The sequence below is a fragment of the Silurus meridionalis genome, chromosome 22 (assembly GCF_014805685.1).
Source record: "Silurus meridionalis isolate SWU-2019-XX chromosome 22, ASM1480568v1, whole genome shotgun sequence".
NCBI lineage: Eukaryota > Metazoa > Chordata > Actinopteri > Siluriformes > Siluridae > Silurus > Silurus meridionalis.
The window spans coordinates 1,901,640-1,924,984 of NC_060905.1; the positions used below are offsets into that span (position 1 = coordinate 1,901,640).

General features: G+C 41.3%; 1 protein-coding gene across 5 annotated transcripts in view; it reads left to right on the forward strand.

Moving 5' to 3' along the window:
- The first annotated feature begins 227 nt into the window (after positions 1 to 227).
- Positions 228 to 23,345, forward strand: part of wnk4b (WNK lysine deficient protein kinase 4b) — a 66,608-nt gene continuing 43,490 nt past the window's right edge. For all 5 annotated transcript variants that reach the window (XM_046834545.1, XM_046834547.1, XM_046834549.1 and 2 more), the window contains exon 1: positions 228 to 1,259. In XM_046834545.1, the coding sequence (XP_046690501.1) occupies positions 588 to 1,259 (672 nt within the window). In that variant the 5' untranslated portion in view covers positions 228 to 587. The remainder of the gene's footprint in view (positions 1,260 to 23,345) is intronic.

Genomic DNA, 23,345 nt, shown 5'->3' on the forward strand with positions numbered 1-23,345 from the left:
TTTGTCATAAGTTCATATGTCATAAGTGTGTTGCAATCTTCGATTCGATTCGATTGTGATGATGTTCAGGTTCGCAATCCCAGATCTTCTTCTGTACACGCTGCTAGAAGAAACCAGGGTGTCCACATTAGCTGTGGGAGGGACACATATTAACCAGTCACAGGCTCGAGCGCACGCACTACATGCAAACTGAGTGTGTGTGTGTGTGTGTGTGTGTGTGTGAGAGAGAGAGAGAGAAGGACAGACAGAGTTAAAGCGTTGCAGAACGCTGGAGCACGAGGACGCTTAGAACTCAGTTAAGCGTTCTAGAGCAGAAGTTATTTTGGTTCTCGCGCTGAGAAACGTCTCGTATCCGGACGTTCAAACTAATCCGGATTTTAATTTTTTATCCAGATTTTTTTTTTTTGCTCACACCTGCGGATTGTTGTTGTTGTTGTTGTTGTTGTTGTTGTTGTTCAACACCATGTTGAAGTTCACCCTCTTCCCTGATGGACTGATTTGATTATATTCTGAAAGCTTCTGGGAAGCGCGAGCGTCGCGGTTCGGAAAGCGCCGAGGAGCGGAAGGAGAACCGAGGAAGCTTCACGATGTCCCAAGCCGACGTGCACGCGGGAGGACTCGCGTTCCCCAAACTGCCCTCCAGCTTCGACGCCGATCCGTTCCTGTCCGCGCGGCTCGCGCTCAGGCGCCGGAGACACTCTGCGAGCTCGAGGAGGAACGTGTTTCGGTTCAACAAAACGCACACGTTGGAGGAGAGCGGCGGCTCGTCCCGCGAGCGTGTCCCACATCTGCTGAGCAAAACCCTGTCCTGGTCGGCGGACGACATTTCATCTGCCGAGCAGAAGAAGAAGAAGAAGAACAAGAGAATGAGCAATGCAGGAGAAGGAGCTGAAGCAACTGGAGAAGTAGTAGAAGAAGAAGGACCAGGAGCGGCGGCGGCGCAAACGGACACGCAGTGCAAGCGCTCCTCGCGCTCCAGCTCCGGCTCCCCGACGCGCCGCGCGCAGCCCAACACCGGCGGCACCGCCGTGAAGAGTTCGAGCACCGACTCCGAGGAGGAAACCGCGTCCAAGAAAGCGCCCGAGACCAACAAGTGGGAGCAGGAGAAAGAGGACGAGGTGGAGACCAAAGCTGTGGCCACTTCACCGGACGGGAGGTTCCTCAAGTTCAACGTGGAGATCGGTAGAGGTTCCTTCAAGACCGTTTACAAAGGACTGGACACTGAAACCACCGTGGAGGTCGCGTGGTGCGAGCTACAGGTACAAGAATCCTTACAGTTATAAGCTTCTGGGTTTAAAAAGTCTACAGTGTTAGAAAGAGACATGAAGTGCAGGACCAGTTCTTCTCACCAGCTCAAGTGTTCCTGAGATGGTTCTAATGGTCAGAGATTTTTTTTTTAAGCTAGACTTTATTTGGAATCTTTTTGACAGATTCGATTTAGAACAGGTTCCTCAGAAAGTCCCAGTCTAGACCTTATAGTTCCCCTATGATTATATTCCTGGAATGAAAGATAAGTGTTCCTCACTAGTTCCTTGAAACACCAGAAAATGGGTTCCAGTTAGAACGTAAAAGTTAAACCCTATGTTTTAAGCTTCTGCATAGTTCTTCATGATTCCTGCAGGAGTTCTGGTTTATTTATGTATACAAAAGATATTCATAAATGATAAAGTCCTAGAATAAAGGGTTCCTCAGGGGTTCTCATGATGTTTAATAGTTCAGGCATTTTAATTGTGGGTTCTTCTTGGCGATTAAAGTAAAACATGGAACAGGTTCTACAGGATGGTTCAGTTTTGGCTCGAATGGAAAGGTGCAGTCAGAAAAAAACCTCAGTGATTCAGATTTTCTGTCTACATGTTCTTGTGTTCTGCATGGACTCTTCTAAAAGGGGTTCTTTTAGAACTGCCTCCATTGGATGGGTTCTCCTTAGAAGCTTTTGTAAAAGGAAAAGTGGTTGTACACAGAACAGGTTCACCTGGAATGTTCAGTTATATACAGTTTATATAAGTATAATTATGTGCAAGTACGTTCCTGCAGCTGAAGGTGTGCTTTAAAAACAGCAGGTTCTTTAGAGGTTCTTTGGATGTGTAAAAATGCAGGCATCTAAAAATGTCTTCCATTTGGAGACTTAAAGATAAACCCTCCACGAGAAGCTCTAATGGTGGTCTAATTGGCAATTTTTTAACTCATGAAACAACACTCTTGAAATGTTTCTCAGATGTTCCTTGATTGAAATTGTTCATGCTTTCTGGAGCTAGGTTCTGCCTTGAAGGTGTTTTGTTGTAGAGTTTGGCAAAGAACTTGTTCTTCTGCCAATGGAGAACATTAATGTTCTTCTAATAACAAAAACAGTTTCCTATTGCAAAAGGACGTACCTGTGTTTTAGGGTTCTACATAGAACAGGTTCACAAATTATGTTCCTGAAGATACGCTTTAAGAAAAACAGGTTCCTCAGGGGTTCCTTCGATGGTTCAACTGTTCTGAGGATCTGCTTAAAAACCGAACGATAAATCAAGCTGAATGGGTCCTCCTTAGAATCTTCTGTTATAGGGAATACATGTCTTCCAGGGATCTAGATACAGTAGAATGAGTTTTCCTGGAATATAAAATCAGATAAATTGATAATATTGTTCTACAAGCTAAAAGAAGAACCATATGTTGTAGGAATCAGTGTAGTTCCTCAGGGTCTACCAAACGGTTCATCAGTCCAAATGTGTACAGTTAGCGTGTTTTACTGATGAAATGTTCCTCTGATGGTTCCTCTGAGGTGTTTTCCGATATTTTCTACTCGGAAGCGATACGTTGTATGGTTCGAAATAGAACCACACATGATGTTCTAGGATAATAATGAACTTGGGTGGTTGCATCTTCAGGGCAGTGAGTTTCTCTTTATAGTCAGAGGAAACTCAAAAAGAATCAAAAAGTTCTTCAAAGACCTCACACCTCGCTGGGTGGCTTTTACAGTCACATTCCTGAGCAGCACTGACCTTCATTTCTCATTTCGAAGTGACATTTCCTCCCTGCTGAGTCTCACTTGAGCTAATCAGCTCGAAGAAAAAGAAAAAGGAGGTTTATTTTGCCGACAAAAGAGCGCTTAATTATCTCTGTAAATTGCTAGCGACTGAGCGTTGCCACGGCGATGGCACCTCCGGTTCCTCATCCGAGAGCAGTACGGTGAGCGGGTGCACTTTTTAATGAACCGCAACTAATGTTCTGCTCTGCCAGCACACACACACACACACACACACACACACACACACACAAGCTGGGTAAACACCATTTGACATAGCGCTCTGTCGTTAGCATGTGTGTGTGTCATTAAATATTTCCGTCGTCATGGTGCAATCCGAAGCAGACGCCATATCTGTGTCTCATCTCATTTGTGTCTGATGTTAAACTATTACCTTGTGAACTTCTGGATTCTGATTGGTCAGAAGGTGCTTGATGATGTTTTTCTACCAGCTAAAAGAGCAACCTCTGTTGTAGGAATCAGTGCAGTTCCCAAACTGTCCATTAGTCCAACTCTGTACTCTTTTGTTCTTTGGATGGATTGGTGTTGAAAGTCATAGTGATGGAAGCCATGAAGATGATATAATCTAGTTGTATAGAACCAGTTTGATCCCTCGGATTTGTACAGCAAACAGTCCATAGTATAGTTTCATCATTCGAATCATTGACATGTTGAAGTTTTCTGAATGTTGATGGAAGGAGTCTCACGAAATAATGTTGTTTTCAGTGAGAACCTCACGTGTGAGGAGGATCCCAGTGACAGAGTGCACACATGATCAGAATAGCGCCAGTTGCACAGCTCCTGATGTACACAGGATAATGTCTAACAGCACACTGACTTATGAAGGTCGGTGCTCCCTGTGACTGTGCGATCAGACTTATGCTGCCATCTGTTGGCGTGTTATAAAACTAGTGTCGAAACCTTTTGAAACACGTAAAGAAATAAGTACTCAGTAACGGATGGAAAAGGAGTATTCATTGGTGCACACGTGTCCCACGTTCCCTCCTGACCACACGTATGATCCAGAGTACGCAGGAGCCACAGCAGGACAAATGAAATGAACCTGGATGCACTTGTGATTGTGTGATTATGTGTAACAGATCCCTCAGATCTCATTAGCAAAGAAATCTGTTTATATATTTCATCATATCTCAATGAACACTCTGATAAGCTGAGCTGCAGGGGGACACTGTGACATGCGGCGGCGCTTTATTACGCTCCACATCGTTCACAAGCTTTTTAACACCTCACAGAATTGTGACGGAGCTGAAGACCAGAACACGACAACCAGCAGCTACTGCGCTTTCTTTTATACGTTTATATATTTGTACTCTGTCTGTCCTTTTCTTTCTTTCTTTTTTTTATCTGCCTGTCTCTCTCTATGTCTACCTGTCTGTCTTTCTCTCTGTCTGTCTGTCTGTCTGTCTGTCTGTCTGTCGTCTGTCTGTCTCTCTCTGTTTGTCTGTCTGTCTGTCTGTCTTTCTCTGTTTTTTTCTCTGCCTACCTGCATATCTGTCCACCCCCCTCCTGTTTGGTCTGTAATGTACTGAATGTAAAACACACTGAAGTTGGGGATTTTGTGTAGAATCATGTATGTTGAAAAAACACATTCCATATTGCTTTCACTTACAGCAAACATTCTCCATGTGGTCACTGAGGGCGTTTAAGCGTTTTAGCGATCTGTCTATTTTTATTCAAACAAACAAACAAATAAAGTTTATATAATACACAAATAAACATTTATATCATTGTTTTTTTTTCAAAGGAACTTCATTTCAGAATTCACGTGTGTGTGTGTGTGTGTGTGTGTGTGTGTGTGTGTGTGTGTGTGTGTGTGTGGCATCAATTCTTTTTACAAGCAATCAGAATTCAAGGTGATTGTCCATATAATCATTTCGAAGGTCAGAGGTCAAGACATGATCCAGTGAAGTCTGTACCTGCATTAGACACACACACACACACACACACACACACACACAGTCAGTGTAAGAGCAGCACAAAGAGAGGGATAAAAGTGTAGTTAATTTTAAAGAAAATTAGAAACAGTAAGCATGAAGTGTGTAGAAGGTCACGTGTGGAATCATGGAGATGTTTCTGAGTGGAGTGTAAAAGTCTAATGTAGAATTAACGTGTAAAAAATCACGTCTCTAATTGATGCGTGTGGGTCACGTAAGGAACTGATATGTAGAAGATACTTACACATGTTAACACAGCACAGCACACACACAGTCACAGCACTCGTTACACAACATGTCCAATGGGCAGCACATCCACACACAGATATCACTTCCTCTCTCGTTGTCTCTCGCGCTGTGTGTCTCGCTGTCTCTCGCGCTGTGCGTCTCGCTGTATCTCATGCTGTGTGTCTCGCTGTCTCTCGCGCTGTTTGTCTCACTGTCTCTCGCGCTGTTTGTCTCGCTGTCTCCCACGCTGTCTCTCCCGCTGTCTCTCGCGCTGTTTGTCTCGCTGTCTCCCACGCTGTCTCTCCCGCTGTCTCTCGCGCTGTTTGTCTCGCTGTCTCTCGCGCTGTTTGTCTCGCTGTCTCTCGCGCTGTGGTCCTCACGTTCCTCCCGAGCGTCTCTGCTCCACCAGCTTCCCATCCTGCACCTTGTTTCTCACCAGCAGCAGTTCAGACAGCGGCCCCAGACTGCACTCATCTTCTCATTCTGATCTCCTCCTGTATAACTTCCTTGTGTACAGTCGCTCGTGCCTCTCGTTTCTTCTCCTCTCACATCCTGACTGTTACCTCAAAATTTCACTTTCAGATCTGAAAGCAAAACCAAAAATAAAAAAGTAACTTTCCACTCCTCAATTGTTATTCACATACACTCTTACGCCACAATCGCATTGTCACACAACAACAACAACAACAACAACAATTCTAAATGTTATTTCTCACATACACATGCAGTGTCCATAAAATAGTAAAAAAGAAATAATAATAATTTTTTAATATATGAAGTATCTTGTCATCACAGTTATTTTTTTTCCCTCTGTGCCATAAATAAACTTTTCATGCTTTAAAGTTAGAATCGAAATATAATTTATTATTCAGATTTGGAATAATTAGTAGAATTAAACTCAAAAATGTAATTAAATAGTGATTTGTTATAAATTTTACAAATGAAATATAAATTTTATAATAATATTTTGATACAGGACCAGCATTTCAGATGATTGAGTGTGAAGAACATTATTCCATTATAAAGATCCTTCTCTGGTTAAGGCTCTGGATTACTGATCAGAAGGTCAAGAGCTCATCAGTTGTGATGCTCAACATCCTCAACAATGATGGAACTGTAATGAATGGACGTTCGCTGGTTCCTTTTTGAGTCTGGTTCCTCTCAAGGCTTCTTCCTCATGAATTCTCAGGAAGTTTTTCCCTGACCATTGTTTGAACGTCTTTTCTAGAGATGTGTGTGTTCTAGATTTTTCTTTGGATTTTTGCCAAGCGGTTACTAAGTATGAGTGAATGAATAAATCAGTGACGGGTCGTTTATAAACGATTCGTCTCAAAAAATCAAAGGATTATATAAGTTCTATACAGCAAACAGTTTCTCTCACGACTCTTCGGGTCCGAGTCGTTTGTTCTCTTTTCACGTGACTCCCATAGACACTATGAAGGCAATGAAATGACTAAAGGAAAGAAATTAACTAAATGACTCGATCTTTACATCACTAGAATACACACTCATGCTAACGCTAATATCAAGGCTATAAATGTTGCTCTGTTTTGTTGTAGAAAAAACATTTCCTGCTCGTCATATCTGTGTTTGTAACCGTGTTGTATCTGTTCCTCCGGTATGAAATGTTCCTACTGTATTCGGCTACATTTCTCCTGTGCATGTGTGTGTGTGTGTGTGTGTGTGTGTGTGTGTGTGTGTGTGTGTCAGTGGTGGCCGTGCATTTGGTACCAAGGCCTTCAGTGGGGACTTTACCCGACTTAATCCACCTCTTAATACCACCACATTACGTCAAAATTATAAAAACCATCAATACAATACAAAACACAAAATAACAACACATGGTATTACAGAGAGAGAGACACTTCACATATGGAGGTGAAAACCATTTTACTAAAACATCAAACCCAGTTAAGACTCCAAACCTCTACACTACAACCACAACTGTGCACCTACAACATCTGGAGCAGTTCACAATCAATATCTGTCTAATAACATGACAAAAACATAAACATTTAAATAAAAGACAACCTATTTACCAGAGACACAGACTCATAATGTGCAGCGCCCCCCAGAGGCTGTAATCCAGTGGTACCGCTCGTATTCACTGGTCTGGAAGTGGAGAACAAACCCTTTCCCATGCTGAGACATGCTAGCTAGCTTCAGGGTTGGCCGACCTCCTCACCATGACTAGCTTTTCTTCAAAATGGATTTTTAAGTGTTTGAGATCAAATCAATTTCTTTTCCTCCGTAGGCATAATAAAGTCTAACTCAGATGTATTAATGTGTGCAAACAGTGGGCTCAGACCCATAACACAACTGAGTCTACTGAGGCATATTTATTTATTTATTTATTTATTTATTTATTTATTTATTTATTTATTTATTTATTTATTTTCATATTAACGTTTTAATGTAGATTAAAAGTTTACAAAAAAACTATGCAATTAAATTACTGTTCTATTTAGTTACTGTTAGGTACTGATGTAGGTGAAGTGATCGAATCGATTTAGAACTCTACAGCAACAGATCTGCCCCTCCAACCAATGGAAAGCAGATGTTCATGGAGCTGCAGGAAAAATTGTGGAGGGAAAATTTCATGCTTCTGCGTCCCCAGAATGTCCGATACAATTGTGTGCCTCTGAGTTTGTGGTAACAGTTTGGTGAAGAACCAACATATGGGTGGAAAAGTCAGGTGTCCCAATACTTATGGTAAATTAGTGTATGATGTGAATAATGGATGCGGATCGGTTTTCCATCCTCCTGCACGTCAGACCTGCGCATCTCGCAAGAGAGAATCTTAATTAATTCAATTAATAACATCTTCTAGAGCATTCAGAAGACACCCTTATCCAGAGCAGCAGCAGGTAAAGGTTAAGGGCTTTTCTCAAGGGCAAATAGCAGCCATGGCAGCTACAGTAGGTGATTGTGGATTTGACCTCATGACCTTCTGATCAGATGTGCAATGTCTAAACCACTAAGCACTCATTTCCCCTTACATTTACAAATGTAGTGAAGGAAAAGTTTCCCAAAATAATAATAATAATAATAATAATAATAAAAACCCTCTTCCAGGTTACTACATGACCTTTTGGTTTTAAACGTCCCTCAGCTTTTGATTTCACCTCCAGATTGTTGCTCAGGCTGTAAAGATTTGATTTCTTCTTTAGAAATCATCTGCAACTTCCTGTTTGTGCAGTGGATCCAAACTCAGGCAGGCGGATTATTCAGTGTAGTCGTTTGGCACATGAAAGCTTGATCTCTTCCTGTTTAATGTGTGTGTGTGTGTGTGTGTGTGTGTGTGTGTGTGTGTGTGTGTGTGTGTGTGTGTAAATCACAGTGACAGTGAGGAAGTGGTTGTGCGAGTGGTAAACAGTGAGCCGGAGCTTCTGTCGGCATCACGACATTCCCGGATTAATCAGGCTTGATTGCATTGCAGAGGCTTGGGCTCAATCTGGGAATGAAATTACGATATAAACGAGGAGGAATCACAAACCTGTGGCTGCTGGTTAGTTCCCAGGACTGGAGACTAAAGAGCAAGTCTGTGTCGTTTGACCATCGTGAGCTGAACAACTTTAAAAACCTCTCACATGGTCTCCATCAGAGACTCGAAAATAAGTCGAAACTAGAGTTGGAAACTTTGGAAAACTTTCCAGAGAATTAACAAGAATTAATAGGAATAAACTGAGAATGTATAAAATGAAGTTAGTAATTAACAGTGAACTTGAAGGATATTTTTGGGTAAAACAACCAGATTTAATGGAATTTAAGTTCAATTTCTACCTGCAGATTCATCAATCACATGCACACAGCACAGTTACTGCAGCGCTCCTGAGGCCACGCCCCCTACACGCACTGCACGTTTCCCCCATTACATAACACGCATGCGTCAGCTATGACCAAACAAATTGTTTATATTAATGTTTGTTTATGATAATTACCTTAAATTTCTCATTCATTCCCACAAATTCACATATATTTCCATAAATTCCTAAATTCAATTTCCAACTTGGAATTTTTCCCAAAATTTCCCGGATGAAATTCCCATGGATATTTAGCAGAAATTTTCCGCCCCTTTATTGACCGCCCCTTGAAGTCGAAACTTCAGTAAAACAATTGTTCCAAATTAAAAACATAGTTTCAAAAAGTAATCAAAAGGCTCGATGACGTTAAATTAAATCCGTAACATTTTCTTAATAGGCCTAATTTCCTGTTTAGAATTCGCCACTTCCTGTGTGTCTTCAGGAAGTGAGACAGACGTCTGATCGGTTTATATATCTATATAAACCTGTCAGTGTGGAGTATTTTACGGTGTTTGAGAGACACATAGATGTTCCTTTCCTTTCTTAGCAACAGGCTTAGTAATGTAACAGTTTGAATAACACAGAATTTAGAAGACGTGTGTTTTGCTTTGATCATCGTCTTGTTGTATCGTGACATCGGTTCCACGGAACTGCGTGGTGTTGAAGTGTGGAATGAGAGTTCAGGTTGGTTCAGGATTCCTTTCACTTTCCGGAACCTTCTCTGCTCTAAAACAACTCAAAACCATTAAAATTTTACCTCCATGTATGAGTATGGGGGTGAGGGAGTCTGATCACATCTTCTCTCCTGTTCTTCTTCTTACACAAGTTTTCTGATAGAGACAAAAATCTCACAATCTCACACAACCTCTCTCTCTTTCTCTCTCTCTCTCTAGCTCTCTCTCTCTCTCTCTCTCTCTCTCTCTCTCTAGCTCTCTTATGGCTATTTACACTACTTTATCTGTGTGTGTGATTTCGAAGCAGAATTCTTGCCGTTAGACATCAATAAAAGGAAAACTCTTAATTAAATAAAGGGAGAAGCAGAAAGGAAGAAAGTGACCTAAAATCTCATTACCACAGTCAGACGTCAGATGACGCACAAAGTAAAATCTTGTCAGTGCCATGGCGTCTCGTTCAGGCTCATACTTCTGTCCTCGAACCTTCAGGAAGGAACTGAAGGACAGGAAATGGGGAGAGTAATTAAGGAGTAAGAATCGTCCTCGCTCTCTCATCTCGCTTCACCGTCATGTCCATTTTCATGGCATTTCAATCGCTTCCTGTTTAATTGCAGTTGGGAGAGGAGCTCGTGGGTCATCACGTACATCCCTGTAGGAACAGATGTGACGTTTTACCAGAATCTCCTTCATCTCTGCAGAGAAACGAGGTCCAGAATGCAGGACTGGTGTTGGCTTTAACAGATGTTAACATTTTATCTGACTCAAATCATTCAGATCATCAAGCACATTTGAGTAGTACACTCAGATAAGCAGTAAATACAAAATGCAGTTTTTACATGATCATTTTATTTGTTAAGCGAAAAAACTGTTCTTATGTGAAAAAGTAACGGCCCCCTAAAACCTAATAACTGGTTGTGTGCCGCCAAACATCCGATCAAACGTTTGCGATAACTCTCAATGAGTCTTTAGGATTTTAACTAGGCCACTCCAAAACCATTAATTTAGTTTTTTTGGGTCTTTTAGAGATGGACCTACTGGTGCACTTGATCTCAAGGTCTGCGAAGCACCTCCAGACCATCACACTACCACCACCATGTTTCACTGTTGGTATGATGTTCTCTTTATAAAATGCTGTTAGTTTTACGCTGCACGAAGGAAGTTCAATGTTTGACTCGTCAGTCCACAGAATTTTTGCACAAAAGTCTTGAGGATAATCAAGATGTTTTGTTGGTAAATGCGAGATGAACCTTTTGTGTGCTTTTACATCAGCAGCGGGTTTCGCCTTGGAACTCTCTAATGGAAGCCGTGTTTGCCCAGTCTTTTTCTTATTGTTACATTATAAACACTTAACTGAAGAAACTGTGGCCTGCAGTTCTTTAGGTCTTTGGGGTACTTTTAGGAGCTCCTGGATAAGTGCGTTTGGAGTAACTGTGGAAGGTTGGCCGCTCATGTAAAGGCTTACTACTGTTCCAAGTTTTCTCCATTTGTGTATAATGGCTCTCACCGTGGTTCAGCGAAGCCCTAAAGCTTTAGAAATGGATTTTTAACCCTTTCCAGAGTGACGATACATCAGTCAGTCAATCAGATTTTCTTGCATCAGCTTTCCGCTCTGTTTGAGTGATTTCTTGATTGAACAGGTCTGGCAGGAATCAGGCCTGGGTTTGGTGAGGAAAATTTAACTTTCCTGAAAATGTGGTTAATCACAGTTCATTAATGATTTAGCAGGAAGAAGTTGGACAACTTTTGGAAACAGGACAACTTTTGTCCCATAATCGATGAAATTCTCTTTTAAACTGCATTTTGTATTTACTTTAGTTATATCTGTGTGATATTCGGTCATAGACGAGTTACACAAAGCATGTATATGAGTTAAAGTAGATCCATTCAGTAAAATGTGACTCCAGTAAAAGTAAAAGTGTCTCTTTAAACTTCTACTTGAGTAAAATCACAAAAGTTTTTGCCTTCAAATGTACTTAAGTATCAAAAGTGCTATAATTTATTCTACCTATCATGTTCATATTATCATTTTTTTTCACGAGATTCTTTACTTAATCACCTCAGTTTATGTGTAAAGACACGACGTGTGACTCTCAGCACACTGATCTATTAATAGAATGATATTAATGACTCAAACACTGATTGATTTCTAGTCTGGAGTTTCTTCATCATTTCTTCCTCTCTAAATGTTCTGCTTGATGTTGAACTGATGCTGAACTGTATGTTGGTGATCAGTAGATGCACCGAGCGCCGATCAGAACACGTGTAAAACAGAGCGTGCGCTCGATCCTGATTGGTGACTCGCTGCGTGTTTCACCAGTTACGTTTTTATCCTCATTATTAAAAAGAAACGACTGATTTCACTTAATGTAGTGGAGTAAAAATAATTTTTTTTACTTTGAAATGTAGTGAAGTTACAGTAAAAATCTCCCCGAATAAAAAAACATCAGTAAAGAACAGAAACATGAAAAAACTACTTAAGAACAGAAACGAGTTACATTTACTTCATTTACTGTTTACCACTGGTTCTATTACAGCTTTTTTGTTGATCTCAATTATTCAAGTGCAATAGATATATATAAAAAATAAAATAAAATTAAAGACATTTTCACAGCACTGTAAATGAATGATATTATATTATATTATATTATATTATATTATATTATATTATATTATATTATATTATATTATATTATATTATATTGTAATAAATAATAATAGTAATAATAATAATAATAATAATAATAATAATAATAATAATTATAGGCACAATCCAGTCCGGTGAAACTGTTGAAAAGTAAATGTACAGTATGTACAGAATTCGTCCCTCAAACGAAAGTGCTGCTTGAGATCATGTATTAAGTGTGAAGACGGACTTGTTTATGAATCTCGGGATGTTTTACTGCCGCTGTAAAAATCCGGTCCTGTTCCTCTCACGACGTCGTCCTCCGACTGTGACGTTCTCCAGACCTCCTGACAATCTGGCACTGGTCCTGTCGTGATTTCATATTGTATGCATGAACACACACACACACACACACACACACACACACACACACACTTCATTCTGGATGGAATACACAGTTTGGTTCATCATGAAGAGCACTTGTGCGTCACTGACCATGTGCCTGAACATTCAGTGCCTCGTACCTGCAATAGGTGTAAATCACTGTGTGTGTGTGTGTGTGTGTGTGTGTGTGTGTGTGTGTGTGTGTGTGTGCAGGTCCTGACAACTCTGGTTCTGTTTTTTTCTTTTTTTCTTTCTGAGTGTATATTTATGTGTGTGTGTGTGTGTGTGTGTGTGTGTGTGTGTGTGTGTGTGTGTGTGTGTGTGTGTGTGTGTGTGTGTGTTAAAGTGACATTCACAGACAGTGGCTGTGAAAATAAGCTTCTTGCAGCAGTATAAATGTGAGAACAAACCTGCAGTCAAAACATCATGGGCTTTATTTTAATGCACGACATGTCTGGACAGGTCCATGTGGTGAGCAGCAGGTGTGTGAAAGTTTGGTGACCTGAGAAATTCTGATGATACAGAAATCTTTTCTTCATAACCTTCTGATCACAAGTCCACCATCTTAACCATTCAGTTACCACTTCCACTTCTCTTTGAGATAAATGTAAGTTGCTCTAAATAAGGGCATCTGCCAAATGCTGTAAATGTAATATACTTTTATAAACTTGTTTATTCTTCTCAATGATCGAAGTGAGGAACACTGCTTCTCCAGATGTTCAAGAACTTTTATGGATTCTGTGTTTGTTAAAAAGTGCAGCTGTAATATGTTTAATCCTGACCAATGCCTTTGACTTTTGACAACTCAGTGGAATTCAATTCAATTCAATTGCTATAGCACTCAACAATGGACATTGTCCAAACGCAGAAATAAGTAGATTACAAATGTACAGTTAAGCATCATAAAATAGTCCCCATCATTTTATTCCCAATGATTGAGCCAGAGGTGACTGTAAAGGAAAAACTCCCTGAGCTGGTATGAGGAAGGAAGCTTGAGAGGAACCAGACTCAAAAAGGAACCTGTTCTCATCTGATTGAAACCACTGATTTATAGTTCCATCTTTGCTGGGGTTATCAAATGTTCACTGGCTGAGACTTGAATGCAAAACCCTTTGTGCTTATTGTAGTCCGAAACCACTGTAGCAAAACTATTTATATTAATTACATTTGTGGCATTTAGCAGACACCTTTATCCAGAATGACTTACAGCTAAGGGGTTACAGGCCTTGCTGAAGGGCCCAGCAGTGGCAGTTTGGTGGAGCTGGGATTTCAGAGTGGTTTCTTATTGATCCAGATTAAGATCACGATGGATCAGGCAGGTCCAAAGAACAGAAAGTCACAAGAACTTTGGTACCTCAGGAGCTTGTGTAAGTTGACAGAGAGAGAAAGAGAAGATAAATAAAGAAGAGAAGATCCCATTAATATAAATGTAAGAACCCTGACATGGTTCTTGGTTCTTATAAAGGTTGTAGGGTTCAACCTCATTCTATAACCTGATCCTCAGAATGGTTTCACTGCAAAATTCCTGAATTTCAAACAAATGATATTAATAATAATAATAATCGTAAATCGTTGCCATTTCAGGTTTTGATTTATTACCAAATGTAAAGTACGTTATTAAATGAGCACACTGAGGTTTAGATCCACGTCTCTGCTGCAGCTCAACATCATCCACTACTCCTCGAGCTCCACACAGGATGTAATTGTTCTCTGAGTCACAGCACATTTCCAAAAGAACATCTGGAAGCAATGATTTATTATCCTCAAACACTGCTAAGGGTTTTTTTTTTTTACGTTTTAAGTACAGTGCCAGTTTGGGGATCTCGCAGTTCTGACGTCAGGAAAGTAGGTCAGACATTCAGAGCAAAAACAGGACTCAGACTCACCATCAGGACAGAAGAAGGAGAAGAATGGAGAGGAAATAGAAGAAAAAAAATTACCATACCACACAATTCACACAGCGGTGATGGAAAAGGAAATGATCCAGAAAAGCATTTCAGACAATCTATATGTTCTTAATCAGGACAAATTTCTGAAAGCAACATGCCTGAATGTCTGAGTGATGTGAGATATGAAGAAATGGGGGTACAAACCTTTGCACACCACTTTTATTTATAACGTGGATTTTTTAGGGAAACTAATAACCTTTAATTATTTAAGGAACCATTAAAGAACCACCAAAGAACCGTTGATGCTTGGTCCACCCTTAAAAACCAAGGTTTCTCAGGGGTTCTTGAAGGGTATGCTGGGACACCAGGCGATACTCCTCTCCGTAAGGAACCATTTCAGATCCGGAGAAACTTTAAAGTCCTACCTCTGTTTTAATGATCAGTCTACATCAATAAAAACTCAGACAGACAGTGTGGGATTCTGCACATGGTTTTCCAGATGCTTCTCCATGAGCTTGGAGCAGATCCTGAGTAAAAGCTGTTTTTTTTCTTTTGTAACTCAAAGGTCTCAGCTCAGCGGTCACTTTAGCAACACTTTCGTGTGTTCCTCATGTTGCTAAGTTGCAGAGTCGGGAATTTCCAGCACTTTGGGAGCACCTGTTGTGTGCTTATAATCTGAACGTTTGCAAATCAAGCAACTGTTGGAGGAAAAAAAAATGAGGGCAACTATACTGTGCAAATACAGTGGTTTATAGAGCCAAAGGTCATCTGGATCATTATATAGAACTCAAAATAAACCATTCACACACACACACACACACACACATACACACACACAAACACACACTAATGAAATGTTTGAATGAATGAATGATGTTGAAGTTAAGAATACAAGAAAATGATGAGGAACCGCAGCATGAGCCAACAGAAAGCTTCATCTTTTACTATTCATTTACAATTTACGAGTCGTATTACACCATAGAACCAAACATTTGTGACAAAAAACCTGACCATATAATTACAACGTGGTCCGTTTTGAACGTCCAAGTCCACGTTTGCTGTTATAATAAGCTCCACTCTTCTGAGGAGATGTTCTACTAAATTTCATGGAGATTTATGGAGATTCATTCAGCCACAAGGGTGTTAGTAAAGTCAGGTACTGATGTAGGTGAGGTGAGGAGGCTTCTGGGGTGCAGTCCATGTAAAACATTAATCCCAAATAGGGTTGTTTAATAGGGTTGGAGCTCGATAACAGGAGATCCTTCACTCCAAACCCTATGGAAGCAGATCTTCATGTGCAATTTGTGTCATGCTGGAACAGGTTTGGGTCTTCTAGTTGAAGTGAAGGAAAAATTTTAATTGTATGCCTCCCATGTTTTGTCTGTGGTCCACCAGAAGAACCACATACCGTGTGGCTTGAAAATTCAGGTGTCTCAATACTTTGAGGCAACTGGGGACTAAAGCCATGATCATGCTAATAGGTATCTGTTTAAAAACACATTTTTTTTCAAGTGGATAAATACATTTTAAAAAACACCATTTTTGTGACGCAGTGTGGACTTTAAAAACGGAGGCTTTCGAAAACGCATTGTTGTCTTTTTCTTAATCCATCTCCAGTATCTCTTCAATCTGGGGTTCGGAAAGAAAGAATGGAGAAGGGAAGGGAAGGAGCCAGAGAGGCTAGTTGAGACGAGATGAGACATTAATCCTCGTGTCCTGTAACACACAGATCATCCATCATTCCGTAGCGCCTGTGAGCACACCGACCTTTCCACCTGCCAGACAGAGATCTTAGAGGAGAATTACTATCACTCTGACCTTAAGATAGAACGAGAGTAAGAACGACAAAGAGGGTGGGATTGTTCAGGGTCTTTAGGAGTTACATTGTGTGTTTGTGGATTTAGAGAAAGCATACGACAGGGTGAAGAGAGGAGTTGAGGTATTGTATGAGGAAGTCTGGTGTGACAGAGAAGTATGTGAGGGTGGTGCAGGACATGTATGAGGACAGTGTGACGGCAGTGACGTGTGCAGTAGGAACGAGAGACTGGTTCAAGGTGGAAGTTGGACTGCATCAAGGATCGGCTCTGAGCCCTTTCCTGTTTGCAGTGGTAATGGACAGGTTGACGGACGAGGTCAGACAGGAGTCTATGTGGACTATGATGTTTGTGAATGATATTGTGATTTGTGGTGAGAGTAGGGAGCAGGTGGAGAAGAGCCTGGAGAGGTGGAGGTACACGCTGGAGAGAAGGGGAATAAAAGTCAGTAGGAGTAAGACAGAGTACATGTGCGTTAATGAGAGGGAGGGCAGTGGAGGTGTGCGGTTGCAGGGAGAAGAGGTGGAGAAGGTGGAGGAGTTCAGGAACCTGTGGTCAACAGTGCAGAGTAATGGAGAGTGTGTTAGAAGTAAAGAAAAGAGTGCAGGCAGGGTGGAGTGGGTGGAGAAGAGTGATAGCAGGAGTGATTTGTGATAGAAGAGTATCTGTGAGAGTGAAAGGGAAAGTTTATAGGACTGTGGTGAGACCTGAGATGTTGTATGGTTTAGAGACAGTGGCATTGAGTAAAAGACAGGAGGTGGAGCTGGAGGTAGCAGAGCTGAAGATGTTGAGGTTTTTGTTGGAAGTGACGACGATGGACAGGATTAGAAATGAGTTTATTAGAGGAACAGTGCATGTAGGATGTTTTGAAAACAAGGTGAGGGAGGTGTGATTGAGATAGTTTGAAGAATTGGTAAAAGAATGTTGAGGATGGAGCCACCAGGAAGGAGGAAAAGAGGAAGACCATGGAGGAGGTTTATGGATGTGGTGAGGGAAGACATGCAGGGAGTTGGTTTAAAAGAGGCAGATGTAGAGGACAGAGGGTGTGGAAATGGATGATCCGCTGTGGCGACCCCTAATGGGAGAACAGAAAGAAGAAGCTGACACTGGAGACGCTTCCATAAACGTCTTGTTACCTGATAAACACCTCTGATTATGTTGTAGTTGACACTCTCTGGACAAAAGTATCAGTATACCTGATTGTTCTCGCTTTTATACCACAATCCACAACCTCAGTGTCATAGAAGATCAAATACACATTCCAGGCGTCACCTGATTGTTTCCCAACCTTCATCAGTGAACCTGTGCCAGGTGCAGGCTTTCTGTTCTGCATCCTGGGATGCTTTTCAGCTCAACACGGCTATGAAGGGTGCTCGTTGGAGTTAGTGTGTCTTTCCTGTCGGCTTAAACCCTTTTCACCTGTCGCCAACATGGAGCCGAATCCAGACGACACATGAAAAACAATCGCTGCTGTCGTAGGCGTTGTCCTTCATAAAGGTCCTCTTTTATGTTCCTGTAACTGTCATTAAGATGTCTGTCATAGTTCAGGTTTCAGAAGAAAAGAATTGTTCCTTTGGCTTCTGAGATAAAAACATTTTTGTAATGTTTTGCTGTGGGTGAGTCCCAAATCGAGACTCGCACAATTTACAACACACAAACATACACACACACACACACACACACACACACACACACACATACACACACACACACACATGCTGGAATGCATTGAATTATCCAGTAAACAGTAATTACAGGCCTGTGTGTGTGTGTGTGTTATGACAGGGGCTCTGAGGCGAGTTGATCTTCAGAAAAACTCTTAGTCTTATATAAAAACACATTTCTGCATCTGTATTTCCTCCCAGATGTGCCCCAAACCTCTGTAGAACATTTTAAAAAGGTCTCCGGTCGGCGATGAGATCCCGGTCCTGGGTGCTCGTTGAACAATCGAGCCTCAGTGTGATGTCGAGTCGAGTCAAGGCAGGAGGTGTGTGAGTGCGACTCGTTCCGAGGTGACGTCAGCACAAATCACTTTGCTAAATGGCTAGTTATGTTCAGGAGCGTGAAGCTCCGGCCACCACCTGCCGAACAGCAGCTTCAGTCAGAGGCGCTGGATCACAGCCCGCTCATCAGAAAAAGTAGTTCTAGTTCAGCTACACTTTTCTGGAGGCTTCTGCGGGATTCTTATGCCATCAGAGAAAAAATCGTGCTGGTAACTTTCCACTTTCTTGTAGGTTTAGTGGTATTTGAACAAAAAAAAAAAAAGTAGATCCGGAGAAGGTTTTGTGATATTCCTACACAATAATAGTCACACAACTACACCACAAGATAGTTGTGGTTCATACACTTTCTTGGAGGTGTTTACAGTGACCCTTGCGCCATCAGGGAAAAAGTAGTTCCAGTAAATCTTTATATCAGGTACTTTACATTTCCCTGAAGGTTTTGTGGTATTCCTACACCTTAACAGATGCAAAACTTCACTGCAAATTCCTCCCACTAAAAAAGTAGATCTGGTTCATTTACACTTTTAGAAGAACACTTTTTGTCATGTCCATACACTATTTAGGAAAAACTACTTCCAATAACTTTCAACTCTCTTGAAGGACTTGTCGTATTTGTACACTCTCAGATTGACACAATACAGATTCCTCCTCCTGAAAAAGTAGTTACTTTACACGTTCCTGAAGATTTTGCGGTATCCACACGGCATCGGAAAAAAAAATGTAAACATTTCATACCGTTTCATGATATCCATACGCCATCGGAGCAAGGCGACTACACCACAGATTTCTGATTATGGAAGAGTAGTTCCGGTTACTGAAGGTTTTTGTTATATTTGTACACCACCAGATCACAACCTTCTATCTATACCACCTCCAGCTAAAAAAAGTAGTTCTGGTTAATTTACAGTTTTAGGAAGGTTTTTGTCGCATCCATACACCATCAGAGATCTCATCCACTGTCCTGTCATTGGTTTGTTATCTGACTGTGTTCACCTGTGTTGTGTTCCACCTTGGTTAGTTTGTAGATGTAGCGTATTCCTTGCTCCTTCCATGTTTCCATTGGATTTCAACATACATTTGACTTTTGTGCATAAACTGTCCATTTGCTTTCAAGCCTTTGTGGTAATCACACACACACACACACACACACACACACACACACACACACACACACACACACACACAATGTAGAGTACTTCTTCAACATGTTTAAATCCAACTCCCGATAAGGGGCAAACATCTGGCTGTAATGAAATGTGCTCTGTACATGAGCCTTTGTGTGTGTGTGTGTGTGTGTGTGTGTGTGTGTGTGTGTGTGTGTGTGTTTAGCCAATAAATCAACACATACTATTCGGTATGATTGTTAATAGAAGTCCAGGTTAGACAGAGCTGGAGAAAGGTGAGAGCTTTAGGATCTCTTCCACACAGCTGCCTTTGGGTTTGTCTATAAATAGCATAGGCATGCTGCTCTTTGACCGATAACCCTGAAAGCTCTCAACCTCCAACTCACTCACACACTCACGCACACACACAAAGACACACACACGCTTGATCACATGCACGGTATGTTCTCACTTTTCAGCCCCTGTTGGTTTTCCCTGTGGCTGTCTGTCAAAAAAGCCTCCGTATTCATTAACCGCAGCTCAGTGCTCAGTGCTCAGTGCTAGCTCTGAAGTCCCTGTGTGTGTGTGTGTGTGTGTGTGTGTGTGTGTGTGTGTGTGTGTGTGTGTGTGTGTGTGTGTGTGTGTGTGTGTGTGTGTGTGTGTGTGTGTGTGTAAAACACCGGGCCTGTCTGTTTTAAAACCAGCGGCTTTGACGTTGAAGGTGTTTTTGTGCATGTTGTTGTTGTTGTTGTAAGTAGAGCAAATACACAGTGAGGTACCAATCATCGGGTTTCAGAGGCTCATGCTTCGGAGCTTCTGAGAACATCCTGAGGTCAGATGTTTACTTCATGAGATGTGAAGCAGCGGATGCCAAACGAGGTGTGAAAACACAAATAAACCTGAAAGAAACAAGTTGCAAGAGCCTTGTCAGATTTCTATTACATTCACAAGGGGGTCACAAGAGCACTGACCTCAACCCTGATGAACACCAATGGGATAAATGTGAACGCTGACTGCACCCCAGACCTCCTCACCTCCATTACATGGGTACCTGAGAGGGTTGAGGGCCTTGTTCAAGTGCCCAGTAGTGGCAGTTTGGCGATACCAGGGCTTGATCCCACAACCTTCCAATCACTAATCCAGAGCCTCAACTATGGAGCTCACACAGATTAAACAGCAATGCAGTTTTGTCTTAAAATAGATCTTTCATTCTTTTAAAAAAGAATGGCGTGCAATAGTTTTTATCTGTTTAGAGTTACCTTTAATGTAGTGGAAAGTCCCTGATCAAGCAAGTTCCTGTGCTGGACAAAAGTGCTGAGACTGGAGACTCCTTCCATTAATCATTTAATGCCCTGATTATGTTCATCTTGTAGTTGACATTATTTTCTTACCGACACTCTCTGGACAAACGAGTTGGTTTTGACACAAAGTGCACAAAGCCGGGTTCGTTGAGATGCAGGTCCATGCTTTACATGAGTTGGTTTGGAAGATCTTGAATAGCCTGCTGTAGACCTCTGACCCTACCTTTATATTTCCATTTATGGCATTCGGTCGACACTCTTATCCAGATCATCTTAACTATCTCATTTATATAACTGACCAGTTGAAGTTTCAGTGGTAGCTTGGTGATGCTGGGATTTGAACTCACAACCTTCTGATTAGAAGCCCAACACCTTAACCACTGCGCTAACACCTCTGAGATGAGTTCTTTCTGCTGACTGCATTCCAGTCTTATGGTCAGGTGTGTTTAACTTGTTTTCTGGACTGCCAGTGTAGCAGTGCCTCAAAATCCAAGAAAACCTTTAAATGTTCTTGGCATGGTTCCTCGCTCTATTAGCTCTCAGTACTTCAAATGAGATTGAACCAATGCATCAGTGTTTCCATCCTGTAATTACAAGCTCAGGGTTGTACTATGATTTGCCAAGTTTTTGTGGTCCTGCGGTTTGGCGCCGCTCACCCGCATGCTACGCTGTGTTCTCCATGTTCTGCTGCACACACTGTACACAAACCCTCTGTGTTTACAAAACTCGCTCCTTTTCCAGCTCATTAAAGTAACAAGTAGAGCAACTGTTTTCGCATCCACACGGTGTGCGTTATTATCGAATAATAATCGAATAATCAGAGGACTTTTTAATGCCAGATTGGTGGGGAGTGGTAATGGGGGGAGGGGCAACACATTTGTAAACATCACTGCATTGCTGTTAAATAGAATGCGTTTAGTGAAAAACAGTCAGCAGGCTTTGGGATGTTAATCTGACTTTGCTCATCATTAGCACATTAAACATTTCGCTTTCATCACCACTTTGCACTCACGTTACACTGAAACGCAATCACCGTCTAATAATACAGTGTGTTGCATTTATATGTAAAGACGCAACTTATGAGGTGGCGTGAAAACGTTTTGAGACTTCTGTTTACAAGAAAGTACTTTATTTATCTACACGTACAGACTATCACCTTAAAAACAGTCCCCTTGCACAGCATTACAGCGCCCCCCACTTTCCTGCAACGTCCTGGAAGTCTTCTTTACGAAGCACATCAAACACCGACCTTCTCCGATGATCATCATGCACGAGTTGCTGAATGGTTTCGACATTTTCCAGGTTTAAGCTTGTTAAAGGTCTTTCTGATCTCTCCTCGTCTTCCAGTGAAGTTTTTCCGCTCTTGAAGTGCACATAGCGATCAAAACACCTCGGATGACTCATTGCAGCATCGCCGCATGTCAAACATCACATCAAATGACTTTGTGGCAGATTTTCCCGGTTTCGCGCAAGATTTCACAATCGCTCTTCGTTCTGTGACCAAACTTTTTGATGGCACCTCGTACAGGGTGGAGTCAATGCCAGTTTGAATAGATATTCTACCAGCAGGCTGTAGGAACTGTTGCTTCTGCAAATGAGTATGTTCAACATTCAGATATTAGATTTAAAAGAAAAGTCTGGAAGCTTTCTCGGATGTCTCCGTTTATATTGTCGTCTCGGTTTTAATGTCTCGCTTTATATTACTTGCTTGAGATCTTTTTAGAAATTCATATATTTTGACATCCTCCAATTTTTGTTATTTTATTTTTTGTCTCTTGTAAGGTTTTGATTTACATGGACCTCATGTCTACCTTCCGCAACGCACTCTGGTATAATGTTTTCTGAGCAGATTTTTTACACTGTGTCATCTTTGATCAGCATTTTGCTCGTGTTTCGGTTTTTGTTTAACTTTTCCTCTCTCTTTGACGTACAGTTTTGCCTCAGGTACTAGGAACAAGTAGCACTTCTACAACTCCTCAAGGCATTCACATGTTTAATGCTGAGACGGACATTTGAGAGATAAACAAAAAGACGAAACTATGTTACAAGGTTGTGTACTAAATTGGCGCTTTGTACTGGCCGTGGTATATAAGGGGGTGCTGTTGTAAAATTTTAACAGTTCCCATGACTACAGGGTGAAGATAATATGAAATTGGATCGTTTAACTCAGTTGTATCTAACCTCATTCAGCGTTCATTTGAAGGAGATTCAGAAGAATCGCTTAAGCTTTTGGTGTTGGGTCCCGCATGTACAACATTTTTCGTCTTTTAAGTAGCTTTGGACAGGAAATTATGTCTCCTTGCTGAGTTTGTTGATTCATTTCCGTTTCTTGAGACTTACAAATCTGCGAGACGTACAAAACGTTTCTGCTTCCGGTGAAGAGCCTATTTCAGGTTTCATGTTACAGACACAACCTGAACAAATGACTCTGTGAGGTGTTTCAAGTCGTCTACATCAACTACAAATTCCTACGCATGATCACGTTCCTTCAAAGAATTCATTCAGGTGGTAGTGCAGTGGTTTAGACTCTGGGTTTTTTGATGGGAAGGTTGTGGGTTCAG